At 40.7% G+C, this 25445-nt stretch overlaps 1 protein-coding gene, 1 long non-coding RNA gene, 1 pseudogene and 2 gene segments (V, D, J or C); 1 reads left to right on the plus strand and 4 right to left on the minus strand.

Moving 5' to 3' along the window:
- Positions 1–4988: 4988 nt before the first annotated feature.
- LOC116685246 (CD209 antigen-like protein E) lies at positions 4989–11056 on the minus strand. The gene is made up of 8 exons (XM_032510395.1): positions 10701–11056; positions 9289–9487; positions 8939–9049; positions 8256–8345; positions 7618–7707; positions 6049–6191; positions 5586–5698; positions 4989–5343 (listed from the first exon to the last, which is right to left on the minus strand). Exons 2-8 carry the CDS (start codon positions 9395–9397, stop codon positions 5217–5219), a joined length of 783 nt encoding a protein of 260 aa, XP_032366286.1. The 5' UTR covers positions 9398–9487; positions 10701–11056; the 3' UTR covers positions 4989–5216.
- A 2760-nt stretch (positions 11057–13816) lies between these two features.
- On the minus strand, positions 13817–16075 carry LOC116685242 (Ig kappa-b4 chain C region-like). The segment is given in 3 exon segments: positions 13817–14307; positions 15527–15602; positions 16049–16075. Coding segments are annotated over 3 exon segments (426 nt in total).
- Positions 15977–16628, plus strand: LOC116685243 (Ig kappa chain V region 3381-like). The segment is given in 2 exon segments: positions 15977–16164; positions 16272–16628. Coding segments are annotated over 2 exon segments (420 nt in total).
- A 1350-nt stretch (positions 16629–17978) lies between these two features.
- Positions 17979–24799, minus strand: LOC116685245 (uncharacterized). The gene is made up of 2 exons (XR_004330930.1): positions 24764–24799; positions 17979–18173 (listed from the first exon to the last, which is right to left on the minus strand). It is a non-coding gene; the product is annotated as an uncharacterized LOC116685245 (long non-coding RNA).
- On the minus strand, positions 18541–24550 carry LOC116685244 (Ig kappa-b4 chain C region-like; annotated as a pseudogene).
- Positions 24800–25445: the final 646 nt, after the last annotated feature.

Consider the following 25445-nt stretch of genomic DNA (forward strand, 5'->3'; position numbering starts at 1 on the left):
TTGGCTATCAACTCAGATAATTCGTATTTGTCGTCTCTCTTTTGAGGTGTTTGACCCATTTACTGCCCACCAAGGAATGGTTAATAAAAGACAAACAACTGATCCCATGGCTGTTTATTGAGTGAAATCCAGTTAAACTCTTCATGTGGAGGGACTGTCCTTTTCAAGTGGGGAATTGCACAAGAAATACATCAGAACTTGACAGTGAAAAACCGCTTCAAGACTGGAGAAGTGAGACACGTGTCCATAGAGACAAATAAAGACTGTTTCCGCCCTGCTGTCGTGATTACAATGGTTGATTCGTTACTAGTGGAGCAGCTTAAGACCGCAAGGACATCAGCGAAGCGTCAGTTTTCCCGTCTGGCCAATAATGTGCCAAGAATGCATACAATGATATCAGAAGAGGAGCTCAGAGACATTTTTAAGAAGCTCACTGCAGAAGCTGGCGAAGTCCTGGAAGCCAACGATGATGTAGAGGAGCAATGTATTGTGGAAAACTCTGATGCAGAGGAGTTGAGTGTGCAGCAAAAGAGGGACTTGTTCAAAACAGCCAATGAGTGTGAGATAAAACTGCAAGAGCTAAAGGACCTCATACAAAAGACATTGTGGGCCAATTTCGGGGAATATGATCTGTCGCAAGCAATTACAACAGCAGAGTTGCAAGCAGAAAACGTGGGAGCTGTGGACCCAAGTAAAAACCCAGATGCATATCTCTTTATGATCGGGCAACTAGAGAAACTTGTGAAGGCTGCGAAGGAGGTACATAAACATTGGAAGTGCTGGGCCCCCCCCAGCAGAGCAACAACAGTTCCAGTCGTATCAAAGGCCTTGAAACTATCCTGCCAAAACTCACAATAAGACAAGCAGACTTTATAGGGGCACACGTCAGAGGAGAAACCAGCAGATTAAGTACTACTTCAACCAGTTGTGTACCAGCAATTAAATTGAAGCCAGCTGCCCTCCCAAAGTTTTCTGGCATCCGCCGAGAGTTTCACCGGTGGAAAAAAGATTGGGAAGCGCTCCAGATGCAGGGAGAACCTACTGGATCCAAAGAGATTAAAAAGTTCCATCTTCTCGACAGTGTGGATGAGAAGACAATACGAGACCTCCGTCTTACAACTTACATAACTGCTGAGGAGGTTTTCCGGGTTTTGGAGAACTGCTTTGGAAATAAGAAAGAAAGTGGTTTTGTCAAATGAAACAATCCGAATGTATGAACTTAAAGTTGTTTTGTGTAACAAGATTATTCATTAGTGTTTTTAATTGGGTTAACGCTGAAGCCTTCAAGAGTTGGTACAAATATATCATGGTACCATATATGGTGTTCTTGGGATGGTCCACATCATTCTTCTTCCTCCAAACACGGTTAGGGGAATTAGGACCAAAAAGTTAATTCTGGTCTCATCTGACCACATGACGTCCTCCCATGACTCCTCTGGATCCTTCAGATGGTCGTTGGCAGACTTAAGACGGGCCTGGACCTGGTCTGGTTTAAGCAGGGGAACCTTCCGGGCCATGCAGGATTTAAACCATGACGTCTTAGTGTCTTACCAACAGTAACCTTGGAAACGGTGGTCCCAGCTCTTTCCAGGTCCTGTACCAGCTCCTCCCGTGTAGTTCTGGGCTGGTTTCTCCCCTTTCTTAGGATCATTGAGACCCCACGAGGTGAGATCCTGCATGGAGTCCCAGTCCGAGGGAGACTGACAGTCATGTTTAGCTTCTTCCATTTTCTAATGATGTCTCCAACAGTGGACCTGTCTTCACCAAGCTGCTTGGACATGTCCCCGTAGTCCTGTCCAGCCTTGTGGAGGTCGCTAGTGTCTTTGAACAGCTCTCTGGTCTTGGCCATGTTAGTAGTTGGATTCTTACTGATTGTATGGGGTGGACAGATGTTTTTTTGCAGCTAACGACCTCAAACAGGTGCATCTAATTTAGGATAATAAATGGAGTGGAGGGTCTTTGAGGGTCAGAATTTAAGCTGATAGACAGTTGCTCAAATACTTATTTGCCTCGGTATCATGCAAATAAAGAGTTAAACATTCATACATTGTGATTTCTGGATGTTTTTTTTTGATTATGTCTCTCACAGTGGACATGCACTTACGAGGACAATTTCAGACCCTCCATGATTTCTAAGTGGGAGAACTCGCAAACAGCAGGGTGTTAAACACTTATTTTCCTCACTGTATGTCGTTATTTTTCCCTCTTGGTTTTCTCTTGTTATGACCAATGATGCTTTAGGGCTTGTTAATGTGATTTATTTCCTTTTGTTAAACATGTTTATAACATGAATTATTACACTAAGGTAACAGCTTGTCTCCGTAGGAAATAACTTCAATCTTATTTTACATGGCAGATGTATCGTTGATTCAAACTGTTGGGCAGTGAGGTTGAAAACTTAAAACAATTAAACAGAATTGTGAAATATTCTGCCTCATGTTATGAGCAGAACTTAACTATCTTTTGGGGAACAAATAAGGAGATGGTGGTGCAAAGTTCTCCTGGAAAACTTTCCAATGACGTAAGTGTCTATAAAATTATTAAGGCTTCACTTTATATTTTAACATCAATTGTTTTCATTTCATTTCATATATTTATTATACAGGAAAGTTACACTACATTACAATATAAAAACGGGCCTGACTCAGTTAAAAACTGGTTTTCAGCAGGTTCTTGTTCTGCAGAAACATAAAAACATGGTACAGCACGTCGGGATAAACATTAATACAAGACATCGATACAGAAAAATAGATTTTGACAACTGAAAACCACAATACAGTTACATAAGGACAAAGACATTTATACAAAACATGTTCCTTGAGAGGAAATGAGACACAGACCAGTATGATTGTTATAGTTGTAGTCATTGTCTCAATGATCATCATATTACATGTGTTGTGTAATGCATGGATATAATTTACTCACATAACTCTAAACTTAAAAATAAATGCCATGTTTTTTTCATTCATTCATGTATTTATTACACAGGAAAGTTAGAAAAAGTAACATTACATTTCAATATAAAAACGGGCCTGACTCAATTTAAAAACTGGTTTTCAGCAGGTTCCTGTTCTGCAGAAACATAAAATGGGGGTACAGCACGTCAGGACAAACATTAATACAAGACATCGATATGGAAAATAGATTTTGACAACTGAAAACCACAATACAGTTACATAAGGACAAAGACATTTATACAAAACATGTTCCTTGAGAGGAAATGAGACACAGACCAGTATGATTGTTATAGTTGTAGTCATTATTCTGATAACACCCATGCACTCTACAAGAAGGGCCAGAGTCGCCTCCATCTGCTGAGGAGACTCAGGTCCTTTGGAGTGTGCAGGGATCTCCTCAGGACCTTTTATGACTCTGTGGTGGCCTCTTCCATCCTTTATGCTGTGGTCTGCTGGAGGGGGGGTAGCTCGGACCGGGACAGGAGCAGACTCAATAGACTGATCAGGAGAGCGAGCTCTGTCCTGGACTGTCCTCTGGACCCCATAGAGGAAGTGGGGGAGAGACGGATGTTAGCCAAGCTGACATCCATCATGGACAACACCTCTCACCCCCTACACAACACTGTGGGGTTCCCTGAGCAGCTCCTTCAGCAGCAGACTGATGCCCCCCCCTCCCCCCACCACATGACACTGGGGGTTCCCTGAGCAGCTCCTTCAGCAGCAGACTGATGCCCCCCCCTCCCCCCCACCACATGACACTGGGGGTTCCCTGAGCAGCTCCTTCAGCACCAGACTGATGCCCCCCCCTCCCCCCCACCACATGACACTGGGGGTTCCCTGAGCAGCTCCTTCAGCACCAGACTGATGCCCCCCCCTCCCCCCCACCACATGACACTGGGGGTTCCCTGAGCAGCTCCTTCAGCACCAGACTGATACCCCCCCGGTGTAAGAAGGAGAGGTACCGCAGGTCTCTGTCAGACTCTACAACACCTGCACTACCTGATAATGTTGTAGTTTCTGTTCCTTTTTCATCTACTCCACAGACTTTCTGTAAATCTTTATTATCTGTATTTTCCCATTACAAGTATTTACTTTTTCAATATTATTTATGGTCACAGGTAAATATAATTTATATAATGTCTACCTACTTTTGCTTTACTACTCTAATTACAAATTCAATTTCATTTTAACGTCACTTACACCGCAATATTGTTTCTTATACTATGGCAACTGCACTTTACAAAACCTTTATTTGACGAGAGTTATTGCTGTTATTATATATATACACATATTATACATTATATAATATATATGATATATATTATAGCCTTGTGATCCTGTAATTTTGATAACATTAAGAAAGAATCAGGTTTCAATTGATTATGATAAATACACATTAAAATATTCTCCTTTTTTCATCATTTAATATATTATTGATGTAATTTAATGTTTTGTGTGTCAATATTGTATTTCGTAATTAGTAAAACCAAAGATTAAGTTTATTATGTTTAAATCGCTGCATTTCGCCACATCCATTAAGGTTTCTTGTCCCTCTTCGTACACCGTATTAAACGAGTTGGGTAGTGGGCGGTTGGAGACTGGGCGGGGTTAAACGTTGAGGGGCGGGGCTAAATGTTTAACCACGCCCACATTGAGGTCTGCGGGTCTGCAGTCAGGGGTACATGTGTTGGCCAGCATGTTCACATCTTATGCAACTTTATTTCTAGAACACATTTCAGCAACAAGACAATTCAAAAAGCTTTACATCAAACATTAAAGAGCAATTAAAGACTTTCATGAAAGGAAAACAGGCTCAAATAACAAAAAGATACAAACACAATAGTTAGGTTAAGGTTACAGCGCAGCGTTAAAATAATAATAATAATAATGATGATCTAATTGGCTGTGGGGACTGGTCTGGGAGGGAGATGGAGAGGGGGGGGGGGGTATTTCTAAGGAACAACTTGTAACTAACTGACTCCAAACGTTATAATCAACTACATAAACCAAGGTAGAGACCAGCTGCTAATCCATGTTGTTCTTATCTTTTATTGTAATAATCCTGTAGGACTACAGAGTCAGGACACATGACTTCTAACCAGATTGGGCTCTATGAAGGGAGAGGAACAAGATCTCTGGAATCCAGGTTACTTAGCAACACAGAATAAACAGCTGAGCCCATGTTGGAGAATTGGTCTGATTTAACAAAGCTGATCCAAACACTACCCCCCCCATCCATCATCAAAGAGTTTAGATAATCTATTTCTCACAGATCCAGTTCGTAGTATCAGAATAAGCTCTACCCTGTGTCCATTGTCCTTGTTGATCGCAGCATGCTGCAGCGTACCGGTAACCATCATAGCGAGGCAGTCCTGGTCCCCAGAACCTGTCAGACAAATAAATGTTCTTTTATCAAACAGCTGAAACTGCTGATTGTTGTTAATTTGAAAGAAACTGTTAAAATTCATTTTAAAAATGTATATTATCTGTTAATAATCACATTATTTCAATAACTGATTTAAGATTGAGCTTTGAAATCAATGTAACCTGAAACAGCTGCTAATGAAAGAAGGAAACCTCTGTGTGACTGAATTGTGATGAAAACCAAACACCTTTAAAATGTCTCACTTCTCTGTCAGCGGTGATCCGTCCACCCATCTCCATTCCCATCCTCCTGGTCCCCATACATACCGTAGACCAATCCAGGACTCTCCTCCGTTACTCAGCTCAGAGACAAACTTCTAGAAGTGGACGAGAGACAACAATCATTTCTCTGTTCCCAGTTCAGCATTTCTGTTGTAGTAAAGTCATCTTGTGACTTCATCAGCCCCAACAAACACAAGAGGGATCCTCGGTCCCCCCCACACTGAGGACTGGACCCAACAGCAGGACAGGAACCACACATTAGTAACGGAGGAAAGAGAAGAAAGACATTTAGAATCAGCAGAGAAACAGAGAACATGAGGAAGTTCACCGTTAGAGATCAACACAGCAACATTAACACTAACATTTTCCTTTCTCTTCATATTTACATATTTCCATTAAATGTCTTTTTCTCTGAGATCACTCACTCAGAAGCAAACACACTCACCTGTTCCTCTTCGTTGTCAATGACGACCAGATCTGATCCTCTCTGCTGACAGTCATCTCTGCTGTCCTCCCAAACCTTCTTCTCTTTAGATTTAAAGTAACAACTGCATCCATATCTCGTCCATCCATCAGGACAGACTTTAGCTTCATGTCAAACAACAAGATTTAAAAACAGATTTCACACCATTCAGTGTCAAAGTGATACGACTTGGAGTTGTAACTATTGAGTTAACCCTTGTGTTGTCCTCCCATCAATCATGAAAAAAAACGTTTTGTTCACTTTGTTTCAACATTATTATCACTTTTTCCAACATTTTTGCCACTGTTTCAATGTAATGGGTGCTTTTTCATGTTTTTAAGTTTTGACATTTTCATTTTTGATGGCCCATTTTTTTGTGACAACTTTTTTTTTTTTTTTCTTTACTGAAAACGGGTCAATGTGACCAAAGGACAACATGAGGGTTTTCCCTTTCAGGAGGATTACTCTGAATAATTTGAATATCAACTCAGGTGTTAACCCTCTGGGCCCTGAGGCCATTTTTACAGTTTAATTTCCGTCTGGTTTTATTTTATATAAAAGCTTGTAAAACATCAACCCTGTTGTCTACAGTCAAGATATGAACATCATTTTTTTTAGGACAAACTGGGTTATTAGAATATTTGGGTTGCAGTGAGGTCACTTACATGTTAAAAATGGTTGTAGGGCCTTAAAGATAAATAACTAAATAAATAAATAAATAAATAAATAAATAAATGAATCTTCCAGATATGTATTGATATCACAGACATATAAGTAAAACCTCTAAAACACTTCTCATATGTCCTGGGAGTCACACTGTGAAGAAATAATCATCATAACTTATACAGTTGACAAAAAACATGCCTTTTTTTTCTCCAAAAAAGTCAAGACGTTTTGCTCTCATGACATTTACTTATGCCAATAATAACATAATAATGTCATATTTGTTGATATTACACCCACAGCAGTGTTATACAAGCAAATATGTGTCTAAATATTGCATTATTTTGCCTTCAATAGAGTATATAGGCATTTTTGTCCCCTCTGGCCTTCCATACAAGAGGGGTGCTTTTATCTCCCATATATGGGCATGTACTTCTTGAAACAATAGACAGGACAGACAGAGAGAGAGACGGAGGAGCGAACCAGCGGCAGAAATGAGCCAAAACGCGATGAATTATGGATAAAAAGTGGATTAATCTTGGATATAACAGTATGGATTTAAAGCCCAAAGAGGCTGAAGTTCCAGGCTGGATAGAAAACCCCCTGTAGAGGCTAGAAAGACCCGGAAAAGACCGCCGTAAAGCCGAAAGCGTCAGGATTCAAACGAAACCGAAAGTGAGTAAATCGCTTGTATGGTTCAAAGTTATAAAACTATGAATCAGAGGTACTTTTACACTCGTGGGCGAGTGTCTCGGGCTCAGAGGGTTAAGGTTTGTAAGTGACCGTCTCTAACAGAAATAGTCACATCATCAGCAAAACAGTTAAAATCAACGTCTATGATGTAAATGTGTATAATACAGGAGTTTACTGGTTTTAAACTTTTCTCACCTTCAGTTCTGTTCTTCAGCTGCTTTTCTTCATCCTTTAACTGAGTGTAGTTGTTGCTCAGTTGGTCGTATCTGGTCTGCAGCAAAGTGACTGAAATATAAGATAAGGTGAGCCGTTATTTAGGACAGAAATAACAGTTACATAAAGAAAGGAAAACAATCTAAAATGAGAATTTGAAGCTATGAAAGATCACATAGACTAAATAAATAAAGATCTTTCTTTCCTCTGTTACGTTTCCCTTTCAGGAGGATTACTCTGTGAATAATTTGAATATCAACCCAGGTTTTTAGGTGTGTAAATGACCGTCTCTAACAGAAATATTCACATCATCGGCAAAACAGTTGAACAGCATGAAACAGTTATAATCAACGCTAACTACACAATCAAGGTCTATGATGTAAATGTGTATAATACAGGAGGTTACTGGTTTTAACTTTTGTCACCTTCAGTTCTGTTCTTCAGCTGCTTTACTTCATCGTGTAACTGACTGTGATTTACACTCAGTTTTATTCTGTAACTGACTGTAGAGACGTCTTGAAATAAACAGCCATAGATGCAAGTAAGACATCATGAGATTATTATATTATAATAATATTATGTTCATTATTTATTCATTATTGGGGTTCAACTTTTCTCACCTTCAGTTCTGTCCTTCAGCTGATTTACTTCATCCTGTAACTGAGTGTAGTTGTTGCTCAGTTGGTCGTATCTGGTCTGCAGCAAAGTGACTGAAAAATAAGATAAGCCTTATATAGGATAGAAATAACAACAGTTACATAAGGAAAGGTAATCAATAATATAAAATGAGAATTTCAAACTATGAAAGAGCAAATAGACTAAATAAATATCAGGTGAAAACCCCATCAAAATAAGAAACCGACCAACAACACCAAATCATTCTTCTTTAAACTAAAGAAAGAATTAAGTTATGTATCCTGTGCATAATGAAATATCACTCATTATCATCATCAAGTGTGAACAAGAACCACATCCTCTGTTTTAAACTGTCTCTTCAAGACTCCTCCTGTAAAAACCAAGTCTGCTCTGATTGGCTCATTTAAAAAATATGGCGCCACTATGCAGACGGTGGTTGTGAAGCCGTGGGCGGAGATCCTCAGAAAGGGGAAGTATATTCTAATGAGCCTGACTGGGACAGAGGAGGAGGAGTCAGATGTGAATAGCTTGTTGAATAGTCTTATTTCCCAGTTGGTGGGTTGGTAGCACTCCAGATGCCCAAATGTAGATAAGAACTGGAAAAGTATGTTTTTATGACATGTCTCCTTTAAGATATGACAGTTTGTATTAAAACATAAATACTCACAGCGAATGAAGAGTGCAGCCAATATCAGAAGATAAAACCCTCCCAGAGTCACTGCAGCAGCTTTGAGACGCCTTCTGTTGTTGGCTGCAGGCTTGTTTTGAGTGTGTGGTCCTACGGAGACAAAATACATCCACAACAGGAGTTATTATTTTGGAAGTAAGATTATAACAATAAGAATAATGACTCACGAGGCACCAGATTACAGCACCAGGACACCTGATAATGACCCAGAGTTAAAGGTGACCAATGGTGGATTGATTGAGAAATATTATTCAGTATGTAATTGTTCTAAAGCCACACGTAAACTGAGATGAACTTCCTCTTTCCACCAATCATCATTTCAGACTTACCGGCTCTTTGTGGCCCGAGATCAGCGTGATGCTCTTCCTCCTCTAAGATCCCCACCTGACTCTCCTCTTCCTCTCCGCTGGTCTCTTGGACATTTCTTTTATATCTCATATTCAGGCTCAAATGTGGCGCAGCGACATTTTCTGCAGACCTCTTGACCAACTGAAAAACTTTCACTGTCCGTCTTTGAGTTGGTCACTCCTTGAAAACAGGAAGTGGCACAAACCACTAAGACAGATGCACATCCTAATACATGTGTTACTGTTAAGCAACAAGTTCCACTTAAAAAATATGACTCAAATTGCAGCATTCATTTAGGAATTGGAATTATAAAACCCTTCAGATAAACTTTATAAAATTATCTTTAAGTAAAGTAAAGTAAAAACATATTCGTGCATTCACCCATCTCTAAAAGAGGAACTGTTGTTGGACCAGAGACTTATTTTTGTTCTGTTAGAGGAAGTTAAGCTTTCAGGAAATGGCAGACCCAGAAATGCAGAGTAAGCAGGGCAGTGGTGAGCTTTAAGATTAAATATTACAAAAACAATACATCGCCGGCCAACGGAGACTCTGGGCCACTGCACACTGAACCTACAATCTATTTCGTTTTGGTGCAATCCTGCTGGGAAAAAAGTACTAGGCCTACTAATCCTATTCTGAATAATAATTCATGATCTTTTATTTCAAAAGGGTTTACTGCAGTACTGTGGAACTCTTAAATGGCTTGTTAGATCCCGGTAATCCCCTGTTTAGGAGGGTACTGGACCAGCTCTCCGTTCAAAGGGTCCGATCCTTCTTAAACCTATGGATATTACCCTTCTAGGTATGACTGAGGATTGTTTAAGCTGGTGTTGAAGAGATTCTCCTAGCTCCTAACTGTCTCCATCCGAGCGTCTACCCTGCTTACTCTGAAACAGCACCTGACTGAATAGCCCCAGACCCAGATACCACCTCAGCCGCGCCCGTTCACGACAGCTCTGTCCTCATTGATCAGGGCACTTGGTTAGTTGCTAGGATATTGTTTAGCGGGCAGGAAAATAGGCCCTAAAGGTAAATTAATTTCAGTGGCTAGAGCAACCTATAAGAACCTTTAAAGATGTTTAAACTCACTAAACCCCAATTAATTGCAACCTTTAGTGAAATAATTCAATCTACTGTCTACTGCTTGTACTTTAAATGCAGTATTTATATATTTTATTGTAGTATAGAGCAAGAGCAAGCATACAACTTAAGGATTGAGCATAAAATTGATCAATGAATAGAATTCAAAAACACGCATCTGATTTTGTGATATTGAATAAAACTTGATAAAATGATTACAAATGTAAAACTCCCTTAAAATGATTGACTTGTAAACGCTATCAGCTATACTGGTCAGTTCCTAATAATTGATAGGAATGTTGAAGGGCAAAACCTGGATGCGATAGTTGAGCTTGGATGAATTTGGCAATCTTCTTTTTTGTAGAGGTGGGACAGGAGCGTGTCACCCTGGCCGGGGGGACCGCGCCCTTTCTTCTGCCCTTGGCTGTCCAACCTTGTCCAAAGTCTTCAAAATGTCTATAAATCCACAGCCTTTGAGGCAGTTGAACAGAAAAAAGACGTCAGAGTCCGAATTACTCCTTCAACCGGGTTGGCTACGGTGGCTTCTGTCTCGCAATTCCACTGAAGAAGTTATCTGAAGTTTTCTTTTGCTGTTCTCATGTCCAACTCCCAACTCTTTTATAGTTGAGGATGCAGAGTCTAAAGATCTATTGTCCAGTTCAACGCCCTTGAGAACTGCTGAGGTATAACCCCAATCCCTGCCTGTTTCTGCCCTTTATACAGTTTGACACAAAAACCTAGTTTGCTCCCATCAATGATTCATGCATGTTCCTGCTGCCCACTCTGATTTCCCAACAAGCTGAACATGTCCTAACTTGTTTGTCCATTTGCCCTTTTTCAGAATTCAATCAATCCCCATATTTCGTCTTTTAATAATTATTTATCAGCAATTAGTTACACAGTTGTTTTGGAAGCTCTCTAGGCTTCAAACATTAATAGACAATACATCCAACATTATTTCTAAGAAATACTTCTCAGTCAGTTAATCACACAACATTTCTGCAAATTCTTAGTTACCCCATACGTTATTTAGCTCAGAAAAGGACCCTACGGCCCAGGACAGTTACCATGCACCCTTGGAAAGTCCACGTTTAACCCAAGATACACTCTGGGTGGCGTGATCTCCACTCACTTGACAGGCTCTTAGTGGTTGGTGTCCAGGGAACGCTACGAAAATGCTTAAAACATGTTTCAGAACAATTGAGTTGCAGTCTTTGCTTTGCTACAGTGGCTTTACTAATATGCCAATATTGTAAAGAAAAGTGCCATTTGCAAAACAGCACACAATGACACAAAGAAACTACTGGGATGTAGAGTATGTCCACGATGGGTGACGTTAGTGATATGAGGACAGATAAGGCAATGCTGTTACGCGTGGAACTAGGTTGAACCCAAATGCAGACACGGAACACGGAAACAGATAGTTTATAGGTTTATTCCAAAGTCCAAGTTAAGGGGTGCAACAGGGAAAAGCTAAGTCCAAAATCCAATGGAATCCAGGGTACAAAGCGTGTGTGGGACCGTGTTTGAGGGTTCGTGTCCAATAATCAAAAGATCCAGTGTGGAGAGCAGGAGTGAAGTGTCAGCAGGAGTCTGGTTCAAAGAATTGTGGCAGACAAAGAATAATCAGGACAAGCAAATATGACAAAACCTAGGACACCAGGTAGCCTCATCAGCAAGCCTAACATAGTCTTGACTATGATCTGATGAAGTGTAGTAGGTTGACCTGGTATTTGAAGCAGAGGTGATTAGAGTAGATGAGCTGCAGTTGGAACCCTGACTCCCGCACACCAGGCTTCACTCCTGCAATTAAGGACAGACAAAGGGGGGACACAGTGCTACCTGCAGCAGATCTAACATATGTAGGCAACATAACTGATAGACTGGGACAAAAAACCATACCGCTCAAATACGTAGGCTACTATCTGGAAATAATAATGCATCGAACCCTAGCCCAACTAAATATTTAGGGGCATCTAACCCTAACCCAACTAAATATTGTTGGGGCATCTAACCCTAACCCAATTATATATAGTTGGGACCTCAATATCTTCTCCCGATGCAACTTCAACTCCCTGTGAAGGAATAAAGTTTCTTTACCAGCGGGATCTTTGAGAATAAAATGTTTAGTGAGTAACAGCACATAGGACACACACACACACACACACACACACACACACCACACACACACACCTTATTACTGATTATTTTGATATATTTTAATAAAAACATGGTTACTCCTTTAAAGTGATTTTCTTAACTTCAATCAGGACACTGCATTGTCCAATATTTGGATTTATTTTATGAAACCCTTTATAAACTATAAGTGCAGGTGTATAAAACTGAAAACGGAAACATTTATAAATTGTATTTATTCACACCTTAGTTAAAGGGTTTCACACCCCACAACCAGCCACACACACACACACACACACACACACACACACACACACACACACCACACACACACACCACACACACACACACACACACACACACTCCACACAGCAGTTCAGCAGTTTGGCTGAAAGAGGAAATGCTGCTTTCACAGTTCTTTCTGTTGCCTAAACTAAAACGTTTTAATGTTTATTTAAGTTGCAATGACATTTTATGAATTAAAATGAATTTCCTGCTTTGGAACAAATTATTGAACATCAGTCTGTCAATCCATGATCCAGAAATAAATGACTTCCACTACTGTATAAACAATAATTTGCAAATCCTTTTCAACTTATATACAAGTTGAAAAGGATTTGCAAATGATTGTATTCTATTTTTTTTTTGCATACATACTAGATGTCCTGTATTTACATAACACGTTTTAGGCAGTGTCCCAACTGCATTGTGATTGGAGCTTGTATTTGAGTCATTTTGTATTGCTTTTGTGTTTTGGCGACCACATGTATTTCATGATTGTAATCAAATGATTTATGAAGTTCTGTGTGCAAATCAGTAACATTTGACATATTTTGTTTGTTGTCTCTTTATTTGTCTTTTTGTTTATTCAGCAGAAACAAAATGTAAATATTTCCAGAATTTGAACTGCAGATTACTCGTTTTATTTCTCTCTACGCTGATGATATCATGCTTTTTATTTCCGATTTAAAAAACGTGTTAGAATTTTGTAGTTTCATGTGAGTAATATTGACTGTTCTTTAGATATACCTAAAACAAATATAATACTGCCGTCCTTAATTTCCTCAATCCTAATTTATCATTGAAATGTTCCGACAATGAGTTTTGTTCCAAAGGTTTATCATTACAGACATTGTTTTATATAACCTTATATTGTCTTTATACAGTCACCATGGAGACATTAAAACATATTTGTTGGATCAGTTTGTCTTCAGGATTTCATAAAGTCAGTGACACCATTAAGAAAAGATGTAATAATTGATAATAATTAACAGGAAACAGCTGATTTGATGAATACGTCTTTATTATGCGGAAACACTGAAATAATATTGAGACATTGCAGCCAGCTGGTAAATGTGTCTATTGAAAGAGGAGAAATAAAAGCCAGAGCTAGTTGCAGAGTGCAGAGTGAGAGCAGTGTCAGAGTAAAACCAGGAGCAGAGTCCCTGCCAGGGAGTCAGCTCAGGACTGGGAACACTGGTCTCTCCTCAGTGTCTCTGAGAGCGGAGTCTGGGAGCCCTGGGTGGCCTCACAGGTCACAGAGCCCACCTTCCTCCACTGGTCTGCAGGGAGCCTCAGGGTGCTGCTCCAGCTGTAGTGGCCGTCCTCCAGCACCCCGGGGCTCCTGCTCTCCTCCCAGCTGCTGCTGCTGCTGCCGTCCACCTTCCAGGCCAGACTCCAGTCTGAGGGGAAGCCCTTGTTGGCCAGGCACATGAGCGTGGCCTTCCCCTGCTGCAGCTCTTCTCTGGAGGGGGGCAGCACCGTCAGGGTGGGGCGTACATCACCTATAGCAGCAGAGGTGGAAGGGTTAAAAAGAATTAGCATCAAACCTCAAAATAAGTTAACGGTTAGAGAAGCAGCGGCTTAGAGGACAGGAAGCACACAGCTGTCAATCACACACCAGCAACTCATACCCCTTTACTGTGTGTGTGTGTGTGGGGGGGGGGGGGGGGGGGCTTATCTTTCCTTTAAGGAGTTTCTGTCTCATGGTTTTTCTGCTCCACCAGTCACTCACTCACACCTTGTTTCACTTCCCTTTAAGAAACCTCTCATGCACATCAGCACAGAAAGAGTCCTCATATGACCCAAATACATCAAACTGCACTGGAAATACAATTAAAATGTACAAATACCAGAGAAAACCTTCTTGTTTTATACTATATGAAGAAAACAATACAATACAGTCTGAATACATATTCTGTCATCTGTTTTTTATTCAAAGTCCAGGTCCATTTCTACAGAAATGTTGACTGTGTGAACTCTCAGAAAGGCAAACGTTAATCAGATCCTCTTTTAAAGAACGTTATCAGCTAAAAAAAATCAACCGACCATATTTAAAATGTTCATACAACAGATTTGATATGTTGTCCTCCTGACTCAAAAACTGACAAAGATTTGTCTCTTCGTCCCGTTTTCAGACTTTTTTTTAGTTTTCACTAACACCACATTACTAGTTTTACTACTTTTTGGAATCCATGGTGATTAACCCTCATTTATATAAAATTATACCTAAGATCAGAGGAAGGAAAGTGATCAGTTGTATTTTAAAGAGCGTTGTAAGGAATCCAATTCATTTTGTTTGGTAATTTTGTTAAAAAGAAACTCATATTTCAGATATAGAAATTTTTTAAAGGTTTGAAATCCAAACTTTAAGTGATGATATGATATTTAATGTTCATTGAGCCGCCGTCCAAGCCCCCCTCCCTGTAGAGAGACACGGCTCTCTGACTTAGTCTGACAACACCTAAACTACAAGTCCTCAAGTTTCTGTCGTCTAAAACCTGATTACCAGGTTTCTCCTGCCAATCAGACACGCATAACCTTTTATTTCATTATTTCAATTTCTAATAAAAAAAACTGTATTTTGATTGTTTGTAGAACAATGTTGAAAAATCACAAGAAATTATGTAAAATCAGGTATTTCAGCTTTTAGAGAGTTAGATGTCTTCCAAAGACTAAAACATTTCTCATGAATTAATAAAATACATCATAAATTGAACTTACTTCCAACATCCAGTCTGGTTCCTCCACCGAACGTGTACCACAGTGATACAAACTGGTTGAGCCGTCGTACAAAAACCTCTCACTGTAGAGAGACACGGCTCTCTGACTTTGAACACAACACACTCAACAACACACACTTCCTGTTGGTTATTATTCATTTACTATTTCACTGTATATGTATTAAGCACCGCCACATCTGTTCAGAATGAATCACATTTTTAGAGATTTATTGTTGAATGTGTCTGAAAGTGAAATTGATCCCTCCAACAATAAATGAAAGCAGACAGAAAAGCTTTTAGAAAGTAATATATCCACAATTAGAGTCTGCTCCACATTAAAATGCTCCCTGACACATTCTGGATCAATCCTGTGATAAAGGGATTGATCCGTAGAGAAACAGCATCCTCAGAGTAATCCAAGTCCCTGTTGGAGTCAGGCGGAGCATTTCCATAGAGAGCCACTTTGCATCAGCAGCACCATGCTCCAGTGCTCTGGGAGACTTTATAGTCCTGAGAGTTGAACACTGGAGGACTGACAGCTGTCCTCCATGACAACAGAAGACACAGAAATCCTCCTCATCAGAAACATGACTCGGACCTCCGTCCTCATCTGGACTCTCCTCTGCTGCTGCTTCTCAGGTAAAGTCCAGAGAATCAAACTCCTCTCCTCTATGAACATCCGTCCCTCTGAAATGAAGCCGACTAAACCGTGACGCTGCTTTATGTTTTTGTCTCTGTGTCCTCAGAGTCCAGAGGTCAGGTCACAGTGACTCAGCCTGGAGCAGTGAGCTCTGCTCGGGGAGCCTCCATCTCCATCAGCTGTAGGACCAGTCAAGATGTTTATTATGTGACTGTCCATGACCAATTTTGGTACCAACATAAATATGGAGAAGCACCTAAACTGCTCATCTACTATGCCAATAGACGAGCATCAGGGATTTCTAGTCGATTTTCAGGCAGTGGATCAAAGTCTGACTTCACTCTGACCATCAGTGGAGTTGAGGCTGAAGATGCAGCAGTTTATTACTGTCAGAGTCGTCATAAGATCAACAGTCAGGATGTGTTCACACAGTAAAAAATCGTCGTACAAAAACCTCCCTCAGTCAGACTGAACCGAAACTGAACTGACTGCTGCAGCTGGAAGCTACTGCAGAGACTGATACAGTTCACTGAACACACACACACAAAGATGACACACACACATGTCATCTGGGACCCAATTCATACAGAACATGTCCCTGAACAAGCTGTCCTTTCATACTTGATACCTATACACCCATCATAAGAGTTGTCTCTATATACAGACATACTATTTAGAAAATATTGTACTGTACACCTCAGTATTAGATGTTGAGTGTTGGCATGGAGGAAAAGGCCGCTGCTCACTGATTTATGAATCAGAGGGATTTTAATTGCTATTTGTGCAATTAAAGACTTATTCTGTACAGAACACATGTTGTGTGGCTGATATTGACATTTACAAGTCAGAGAGACTAAATCTGATCATATCACTGATCATCTACTGTCAGTTGGTAATTGACATCAGCAACAGATCGCTTGTAGAGCACTTTGACAGCTACTCTGTCATAATTAAAACAACTGGAGACTGGGTACCAGCTGATATCTTGGTCTGATTATCTTTTGTTAAATCGGAATCGCACCACAGTGTTTTTGTCACTTCCTGATCAGCCTGAAGGCGGCTGGAAACTGTCCGACTTTACCGCAGCTTTTTGTCCCCCCCCCCGGCTGCTGCCGCCTGCTCTCGTCCATGTTACAGGCGAGGCGCAGTTCATCTCAAACAAGCCTAATGGTTAGGTTCCAGGCAGAGTAGAAACTGCCTGTCGTCATGTGTTTCCCTTTGGTTGTTCCTTCCTCTTCTCCACTCTGGTTTCTCTCCAGGTGAGAACGCTGATTGCTTTCCACCTGTGCAGCAGGTGAAGCAGGATTGGTTCCCTCAGGCTCGGCCAATCAGCATTCGAGGAAGTCAGTAAAAGGAGAACACCTGAGAGGCGTTAAATCTCTCTGATCTCTGATCTCTTTGCTGGTTGAGCTGTGGAGGTTTCTTTTCAAACTTTAAGACTCTGAAAATGTATGAAGTCAAAAATAATCACTTTAATAATCACTTCTACAATATCGCTCACTCATTTCCTATTTCCTCTGTCCCCGAGACCATCAAAGGGGACGTAACAAACATGTCTGAGTACAGCTATGATGATGGACATTATGTCCTCATGTCGTCCTGATATGAACACCACCTGATTCAACACGGGTGTGAGTCCCAAGACAGGCTTCACTATCAACTACATCACCATGGTGAAATCACATTATTTACAATATAATACATAGATATTAGAAATTAAAATGTATTTCATAATAATTCAAATCAACAAATCAACACTAAAAACTGGAAATATTATTACTTTATTTTGTATCTTAGCACTTTTCATAGAAACTCAAACATACTCACTGTTGAAATAAATTACAAAATGTGATTTATTTCATGTTGTAAAGTTAGTAATCATGTCTATGACATTTTAGTCATTTGGAGTTATTTTCTTTTGGCTTCTCTTTACTTGTTATGTAAATATTTCTGAGATTGAACTGCAGATCACACTCATTTTATTTCTCTCTACGCAGATGATGCCGTGCTTTTTATTGGAGATTTAGAAAATATTTATCAGACTTTTGTAGTTTGTGTAAAAAATAATGAATGTTCTTTAGAGACACTTAAAGCCAATAACATATTCTAGTCCTTACTATGAACACACTTCAATAATAAGAGATGATTTATTATTGAAATGTTCCCACCATGAGTTTTGTTCCAAAGGTTCATCATTATAGACATTGTTTTATATAATCCTCAACTGTCTTTCTACAGTCACCATGGAGACATTAAAACATATTTGTTGGATCAGTTTGTCTTCAGGATTTCATAAAGTCAGTGACACCATTAAGAAAAGATGTAATAAAACACTTTGATAATAATTAACAGGAAACAGCTGATTTGATGAATCCGTCTTTATTATGTGGAAACACTGAAATAATATTGAGACATTGCAGCCAGCTGGTAAATGTGTCTATTGAAAGAGGAGAAATAAAAGCCAGAGCTAGTTGCAGAGTGCAGAGTGAGAGCAGTGTCAGAGTAAAACCAGTAGCAGAGTCCCTGCCAGGGAGTCAGCTCAGGACTGGGAACACTGGTCTCTCCTCAGTGTCTCTGAGAGCGGAGTCTGGGAGCCCTGGGTGGCCTCACAGGTCACAGAGCCCACCTTCCCCCACTGGTCTGCAGGGAGCCTCAGGGTGCTGCTCCAGCTGTAGTGGCCGTCCTCCAGCACCCCGGGGCTCCTGCTCTCCTCCCAGCTGCTGCTGCTGCTGCTGCCGTCCACCTTCCAGGCCAGACTCCAGTCTGAGGGGAAGCCAGGCACATGAGCGTGGCCTTCCCCTGCTGCAGCTCTTCTCTGGAGGGGGGCAGCACCGTCAGGGTGGGGCGCACATCACCCACTGCAGAGACACAGAGAGAGAGCGAGAGGAGAGAGAGAGAGAGAGAGAGAGAGAGAGAGAGAGATCAAAAAGTTCATTCAGAATGAGAAAGGAGTTTATTGCCCCAGTGAGTTACACCAACATAGGAGTTACCCTGGTGATTGGTGTATAAATACAAAAACACACTTTTGACATTTTTTGAGAATTTTGGACGTTTCAGAGCTCAAAACATCTCAGGTGAACTAAACTTCATCTGTTGGTTGCAGCAGAGGAGGCTACCTGCTCTTCTGGTCATCCTCTGATTGGATGAAACTGGTCTACTGTCAACGTTTCACTTCCCTCTCTGAACTCAGTAACCGTGACAACAGACAGGCATCACTGCTGAACCATGACAACAGACGGGTTTCAGTACTAAAGATAAAAAGTTGAACTGCCGCTCTTTCACCGCAGTGTCAATCACTTTTCATTTTAAAACTTAACATTCAGAGGTTTAAAGTTGATAATATTCCACATTTGATGAAGATTGTTGAAACTATCTTAAATATTTCTTGTCTCAAGTCAAGTATTTGTTGTGTCCATGTAAGCAGGAATCATAACAGAACAGTCAGACTTCTCTACTCACACATTCAGATGAATATTGTTAACCACTTATTAACTTTTTCCAATTCATACAACTCTCAATAAATAAGTTGCATATCTTTAAAACCATGAGTGTGAGAGAAAGACGGAGTAATGCCAATGCACATTAATCAGGAGCTATGAAATCTTTTTAAAACAATATCTCTATCCAGAGTCATTAAAAGTGGTTTTGTCCAATCAAACAATCCGAATGTATGAACTTAAAGTTGTTTTGTGTAACAAGATTATTCATAAGTGTTTTTAGTCAGGTTAACGATGCTGAAGCCTTCAAGAGTTGGTACAAATATATCACATTTCAAACATAAGACAATATATTGCAGGATGCTCTACATCTTTGAAATTTAATTAAAAGAGATATAAAATCTGGGTCATTAAAAGACTTAAATGTACTCAGTTAACATCCAGTCTGGTTCCTCCACCGAACGTGTACCACAGTGATACAAACTGGTTGAGCCGTCGTACAAAAACCTCTCACTGTAGAGAGACACGGCTCTCTGACTTTGAACACAACACACTCAACAACACACACTTCCTGTTGGTTATTATTCATTTACTATTTCACTGTATATGTATTAAGCACCGCCACATCTGTTCAGAATGAATCACATTTTTAGAGATTTATTGTTGATGTGTCTGAAAGGGAAATTGATCCCTCCAACAATAAATAAAAGCAGACAGAAAAGGTTTTAGAAAGTAATATATCCACAATTAGAGTCCGATCCACATTGAAATGCTCCCTGACACATTCTGGATCAATCCTGTGATAAAGGGATTGATCCGTAGAGAAACAGCATCCTCAGAGTAATCCAAGTCCCTGTTGGAGTCAGTCGGAGCATTTCCATAGAGAGCCACTTTGCATCAGCAGCACCATGCTCCAGTGCTCTGGGAGACTTTATAGTCCTGAGAGTTGAACACTGGAGGACTGACAGCTGTCCTCCATGACAACAGAAGACACAGAAATCCTCCTCATCAGAAACATGACTCGGACCTCCGTCCTCATCTGGACTCTCCTCTGCTGCTGCTTCTCAGGTAAAGTCCAGAGAATCAAACTCCTCTCCTCTATGAACATCCGTCCCTCTGAAATGAAGCCGACAAAACCGTGACGCTGCTTCATGTTTTTGTCTCTGTGTCCTCAGAGTCCAGAGGTCAGGTCACAGTGACTCAGCCTGGAGCAGTGAGCTCTGCTCGGGGAGCCTCCGTCTCCATCAGCTGTAGGACCAGTCGAGATGTTGAGGTAGCGAGCCATTCAGGTTGGGGTTCAAATATTGGAAAAACACTTTTGTACTGGTACCAACAGAGAGATGGAGAAACTCCTAAACCACTCATTTACTTTGTTAATGAGCGAGCATCAGGGATTTCAGATCGTTTTTCAGGCAGTGGATCAAGACTGACTTCACTCTGACCATCAGTGGAGTTGAGGCTGAAGATGCAGCAGTTTATTACTGTAAGAGTATTCATTGGATCGATAGTCAGGATGTGTTCACACAGCAAAAAAGCGTCGTACAAAAACCTCCCTCAGTCAGACTGAACAGAAACTGAACTGACTGCTGCAGCTGGAAACCACTGCAGAGACTGATACAGTTCACTGAACACACACACACACACCACACACCACACACACACACACACACACACACACACACCACACACACACAACACACACCACACACACACACACACACACACACAACACACACACACACACACACACACACACACACACAACACACACACACACACACCACACACACACACACACACACACACACCCACACACACACACCAACCACCTGAAAGTTTCCTCAAATGAAGAGAAGAGTTCCAGTGAAGAAGCCCGATCAGAACATTCAATCCCAACAACAGCAGTCAGGTAGCTCCACTGATGTCCAGACACTAACCAAATGCACCGTATATAGAACTCAACATCCACACATCACATGGAACCATCTCAGGACTCTGAAGCTCCAAATCTGCAAAACAACAAATGTTTTCTGAGGCAGAAACTCTGACGCTGTCATAAACATGATGTCCTCTGGGACCCGATTCATACAGAACATGTCCCTGAACAAGCTGTCCTTTCATACTTGATACTTCTACACCCATCATAAGAGTTGTTTCTATATAAACAATAGTCTTTTGGACTATGCAGCTATGTGTGTTATATAAATATTAGGCCTATTTATTACATGGCTTGGTTGAATTCTAATGTAGAATGTGGTCTGTAAATTCAGCCCGTTGCTAAGGATAACACATCATTGCCATATAATGCAGAGCGTTGCTATGGACACAGTTCTGTTCTCTCTGGAGGACAGCTATATCAACCCGCCAGAAGAAGTCCCGGTAACTTATCACCTGTTGCAAACAACGGGAAAACGTGGATTAACTTCTGACCTCCATTTCAACCAATGACAGCAGATCTGGTGAGCGCCTACTGCCGCGTGATTCGGCGTCACTGCCAGGGTCATTAACGTACTTATCAGCATTCATTACTATATACATAATACCTAAAAGGACACTGGAAATTTGTATTATTACAGTGCAATATTTAATTCTCAGGACTTTTGATACACCAATAAGTGTATTTTTTACGTAATGTGTAAACAAACCTTTATCTTTTACTACTTTATTTATATAATATATAATATATATAATTATATATAGATATATATATATATATATATATAATATCTATATATATATATATATATATATACACACCACACACACACCACACACACACACCGGCCACTTTATTAGGTACCCCATGCTAGTAACGGGTTGGAACCCCCTTTTGCTTCAGAACTGCCTCAATTCTTGTGCATAGATTCAACAAGGTGCTGGAAGCATTCCTCAGGGAGTTTGGTCCATATTGACATGATGGCATCACACAGTTGCCGCGATTTGTCGGCTGCACATCCATGATGCGAATCTCCCGTTCCACCACATCCCAAAGATGCTCTATTGGATTGAGATCTGGTGACTGTGGAGGCCATTTGAGTACAGCCAACTCATTGTCATGTTCAAGAAACCAGTCTGTGATGATTCAGCTTTATGACATGGCGCATTATCCTGCTGAAAGTACCATCAGAAGTTGGGTACATTATGGTCATAAAGGGATGGACATGGTCAGCAACAATACTCAGTAGGCTGTGGCGTTGCAACGATGCTCCATTGGTACCAAGGGGCCCAAAGAGTGCCAAGAAAATTCCCCCCACCATGACACCACCACCACCACCTGAACCGTTGATACAAGGCAGATGGATCCCGCTTTCATGTTGGAGACGCCAAATTTGACCCTACCATCCGCTGTCGCAGCAGAAATCGAGACTCATCAGACCAGCAACGTTTTTTCCAATCGTCTATTGTCCATTTTCGATGAGCTTGTGCAAATTGTAGTCTCAGTTTCCTGTTCTTAGCTGAAAGGAGTGGCACCCGATGTGGTCTTCTCTGCTGTAGCCCATCTGCCTCAAAGTTTTGACGTACTGTGCGTTCAGAGATGCTTCTGCCCACCTTGGTTGTAACGGTGGTTATTTGAGTCACTGTTGCCCTTCTATCAGCTCGAACCAGTCTGGCCATTCTCCTCTGACCTCTGGCATCAACAAGGCTTTTCCGCCCACAGAACTGCCGCTCGTGCTGGATTTTTTTTTCTTTTTCGGACATTCTCTGTAAACCCTAGAGATGGTTGGCGTGAAAATCCCAGTAATTAGCATTTTCTGAAATACTCAGACCAGCCCTTCTGGCACCAACAATCATGCCACGTTCAAAGTCACTCAAATCACCTTTCTTCCCCATACTGATGCTCGGTTTGAACTGCAGGAGATTCTCTTGACCATGTCTACATGCCTAAATGCACTGAGTTGCTGCCCGGTGATTGGCTGCTTAGAAATTAAGTGTTAACGAGCAGTTGGACAGGTGTACCTAATAAAGTGGCCGTTGTGTATATATATAGTTGTTCTCGGGAACTGTGCTCCACATTCCCCCCTCTCTTTTTTTCTGCACTACATACATTTTAAATGAATCTCGTTGCACAGGTACTGCACTTGTGTTTAACAACATAAAGGCTTTCTATTCATTCACGAGTCTTTGCATTGACGATACAGGGTTAAAAATGGCCGTGCACAGGGCGGGAAAAGAGGCTGAATCCCGTACGCACACTGGGTAATCTGTGATTTATATAAATATAAATATGAAGTGATTTATAGCGTTGGCATGGAGGAAAAGGCAGCTGCTCCCTGATTTAAAGCTCTTAGACATTGTTACGTTCCAGGCAGAGTAGAAAGCTGCCTTTCGTCATGTGTTTCCCTTTGGTTGTTCCTTCCTCTTCTCCACTCTGGTTTCTCTCCAGGTGAGAACGCTGATTGCTTTCCACCTGTGCAGCAGGTGAAGCAGGATTGGTTCCCTCAGGCTCGGCCAATCAGCATTTGAGGAAGTCAGTAATAGGAGAACACCTGAGAAGAGTTAAGTCTCTCTGATCTCTGATCTCTTTGCTGGTTGAGCTGTGGAGGTTTCTGTTAAAACCTTAAGACTTTGAACATGTAGGAAGTTAAAAATAATCACTTTAATAATCACTTCTACAATATCAGTCACTCATTTCCTATTTCCTCTGTCCCCGGGACCATCGAAGGGGACGTAACAAACATGTCTGAGTACAGCTATGATGATGGACATTATGTCCTCATGTCGTCCTGATATAAACACCACCTGATTCAACACGGGAGTGAGTCCCAAGACGAGCTTCACTATCAACTACATCACCATGTTGACATCAAATTATTTACAATATACAACATAAAAATTAGAAACTAAAATATATTTCATAATAATTCAAATCAACACAACACTAAAAACTGGAATATTATTACTTTATTTCATATCTTAGCACTTTTCATAGAAACTCAAACATACTCACTGTTGAAATAAATTATAAAATGTGATTTTTTTCATGTTGTAAAGTTAGTAATCATGTCTATAACATATTTTAGTCATTTGGAGTTATTTTATTTTGGCTTCTCTTGTAATGTAAATATTTAAGGGATTGAACTGCAGATCACACTCATTTTATTTCTCTCTACGCTGATGATGTCGTACTTTTTATTTCAGATTTAGAAAATATTTTTCAGACTTTTTGTAGTTTGTGTAAATAATAATGAATGTTCTTTAGAGACACTTAAAGCCAATAACATATTCCAGTCCTTACTATGAACACACTTCATTAATAAGAGATGATTTATTATTGAAATGTTCCCACCATGAGTTTTTGTTCCAAAGGTTTATCATTATACATTGTTTTTATATAATCCTCACTGTCTTTCTACAGTCCCATGGAGACATTAAACATATTTGTTGGATCAGTTTGTCTTCAGGATTTCATAAAGTCATGACACATTAAGAAAAGATGTAATAAACACTTGATAATAATTAACAGTAAACAGCTGATTTGATGAATCGTCTTTATTATGTGGAACACTGAAAATAATATTGAGACATTGCAACCAGCTGGTAAATGTGTCCTATTGAAAGAGGAGAAATAAAAGCCAGAGCTAGTTGCAGAGTGCAGAGTGAGAGCGTGTCAGAGTAAAACCAGGAGCAGAGTCCTGCCAGGGAGTCAGCTCAGGACTGGGAACACTGGTCTCTCCTCAGTGTCTCTGAGAGCGAGTCTGGACCCTGGGTGCCTCACAGTCACAGAGCCCACCTTCCTCCACTGGTCTGCAGGGAGCCTCAGGGTGCTGCTCCACTGTAGTGGCCGTCCTCCAGCACCCCGGGGCTCCTGCTCTCCCCCCAGCTGCTGCTGCTGCTGCCGTCCA

Source organism: Etheostoma spectabile, unplaced genomic scaffold (assembly GCF_008692095.1).
Source record: "Etheostoma spectabile isolate EspeVRDwgs_2016 unplaced genomic scaffold, UIUC_Espe_1.0 scaffold00569699, whole genome shotgun sequence".
Lineage (NCBI taxonomy): Eukaryota > Metazoa > Chordata > Actinopteri > Perciformes > Percidae > Etheostoma > Etheostoma spectabile.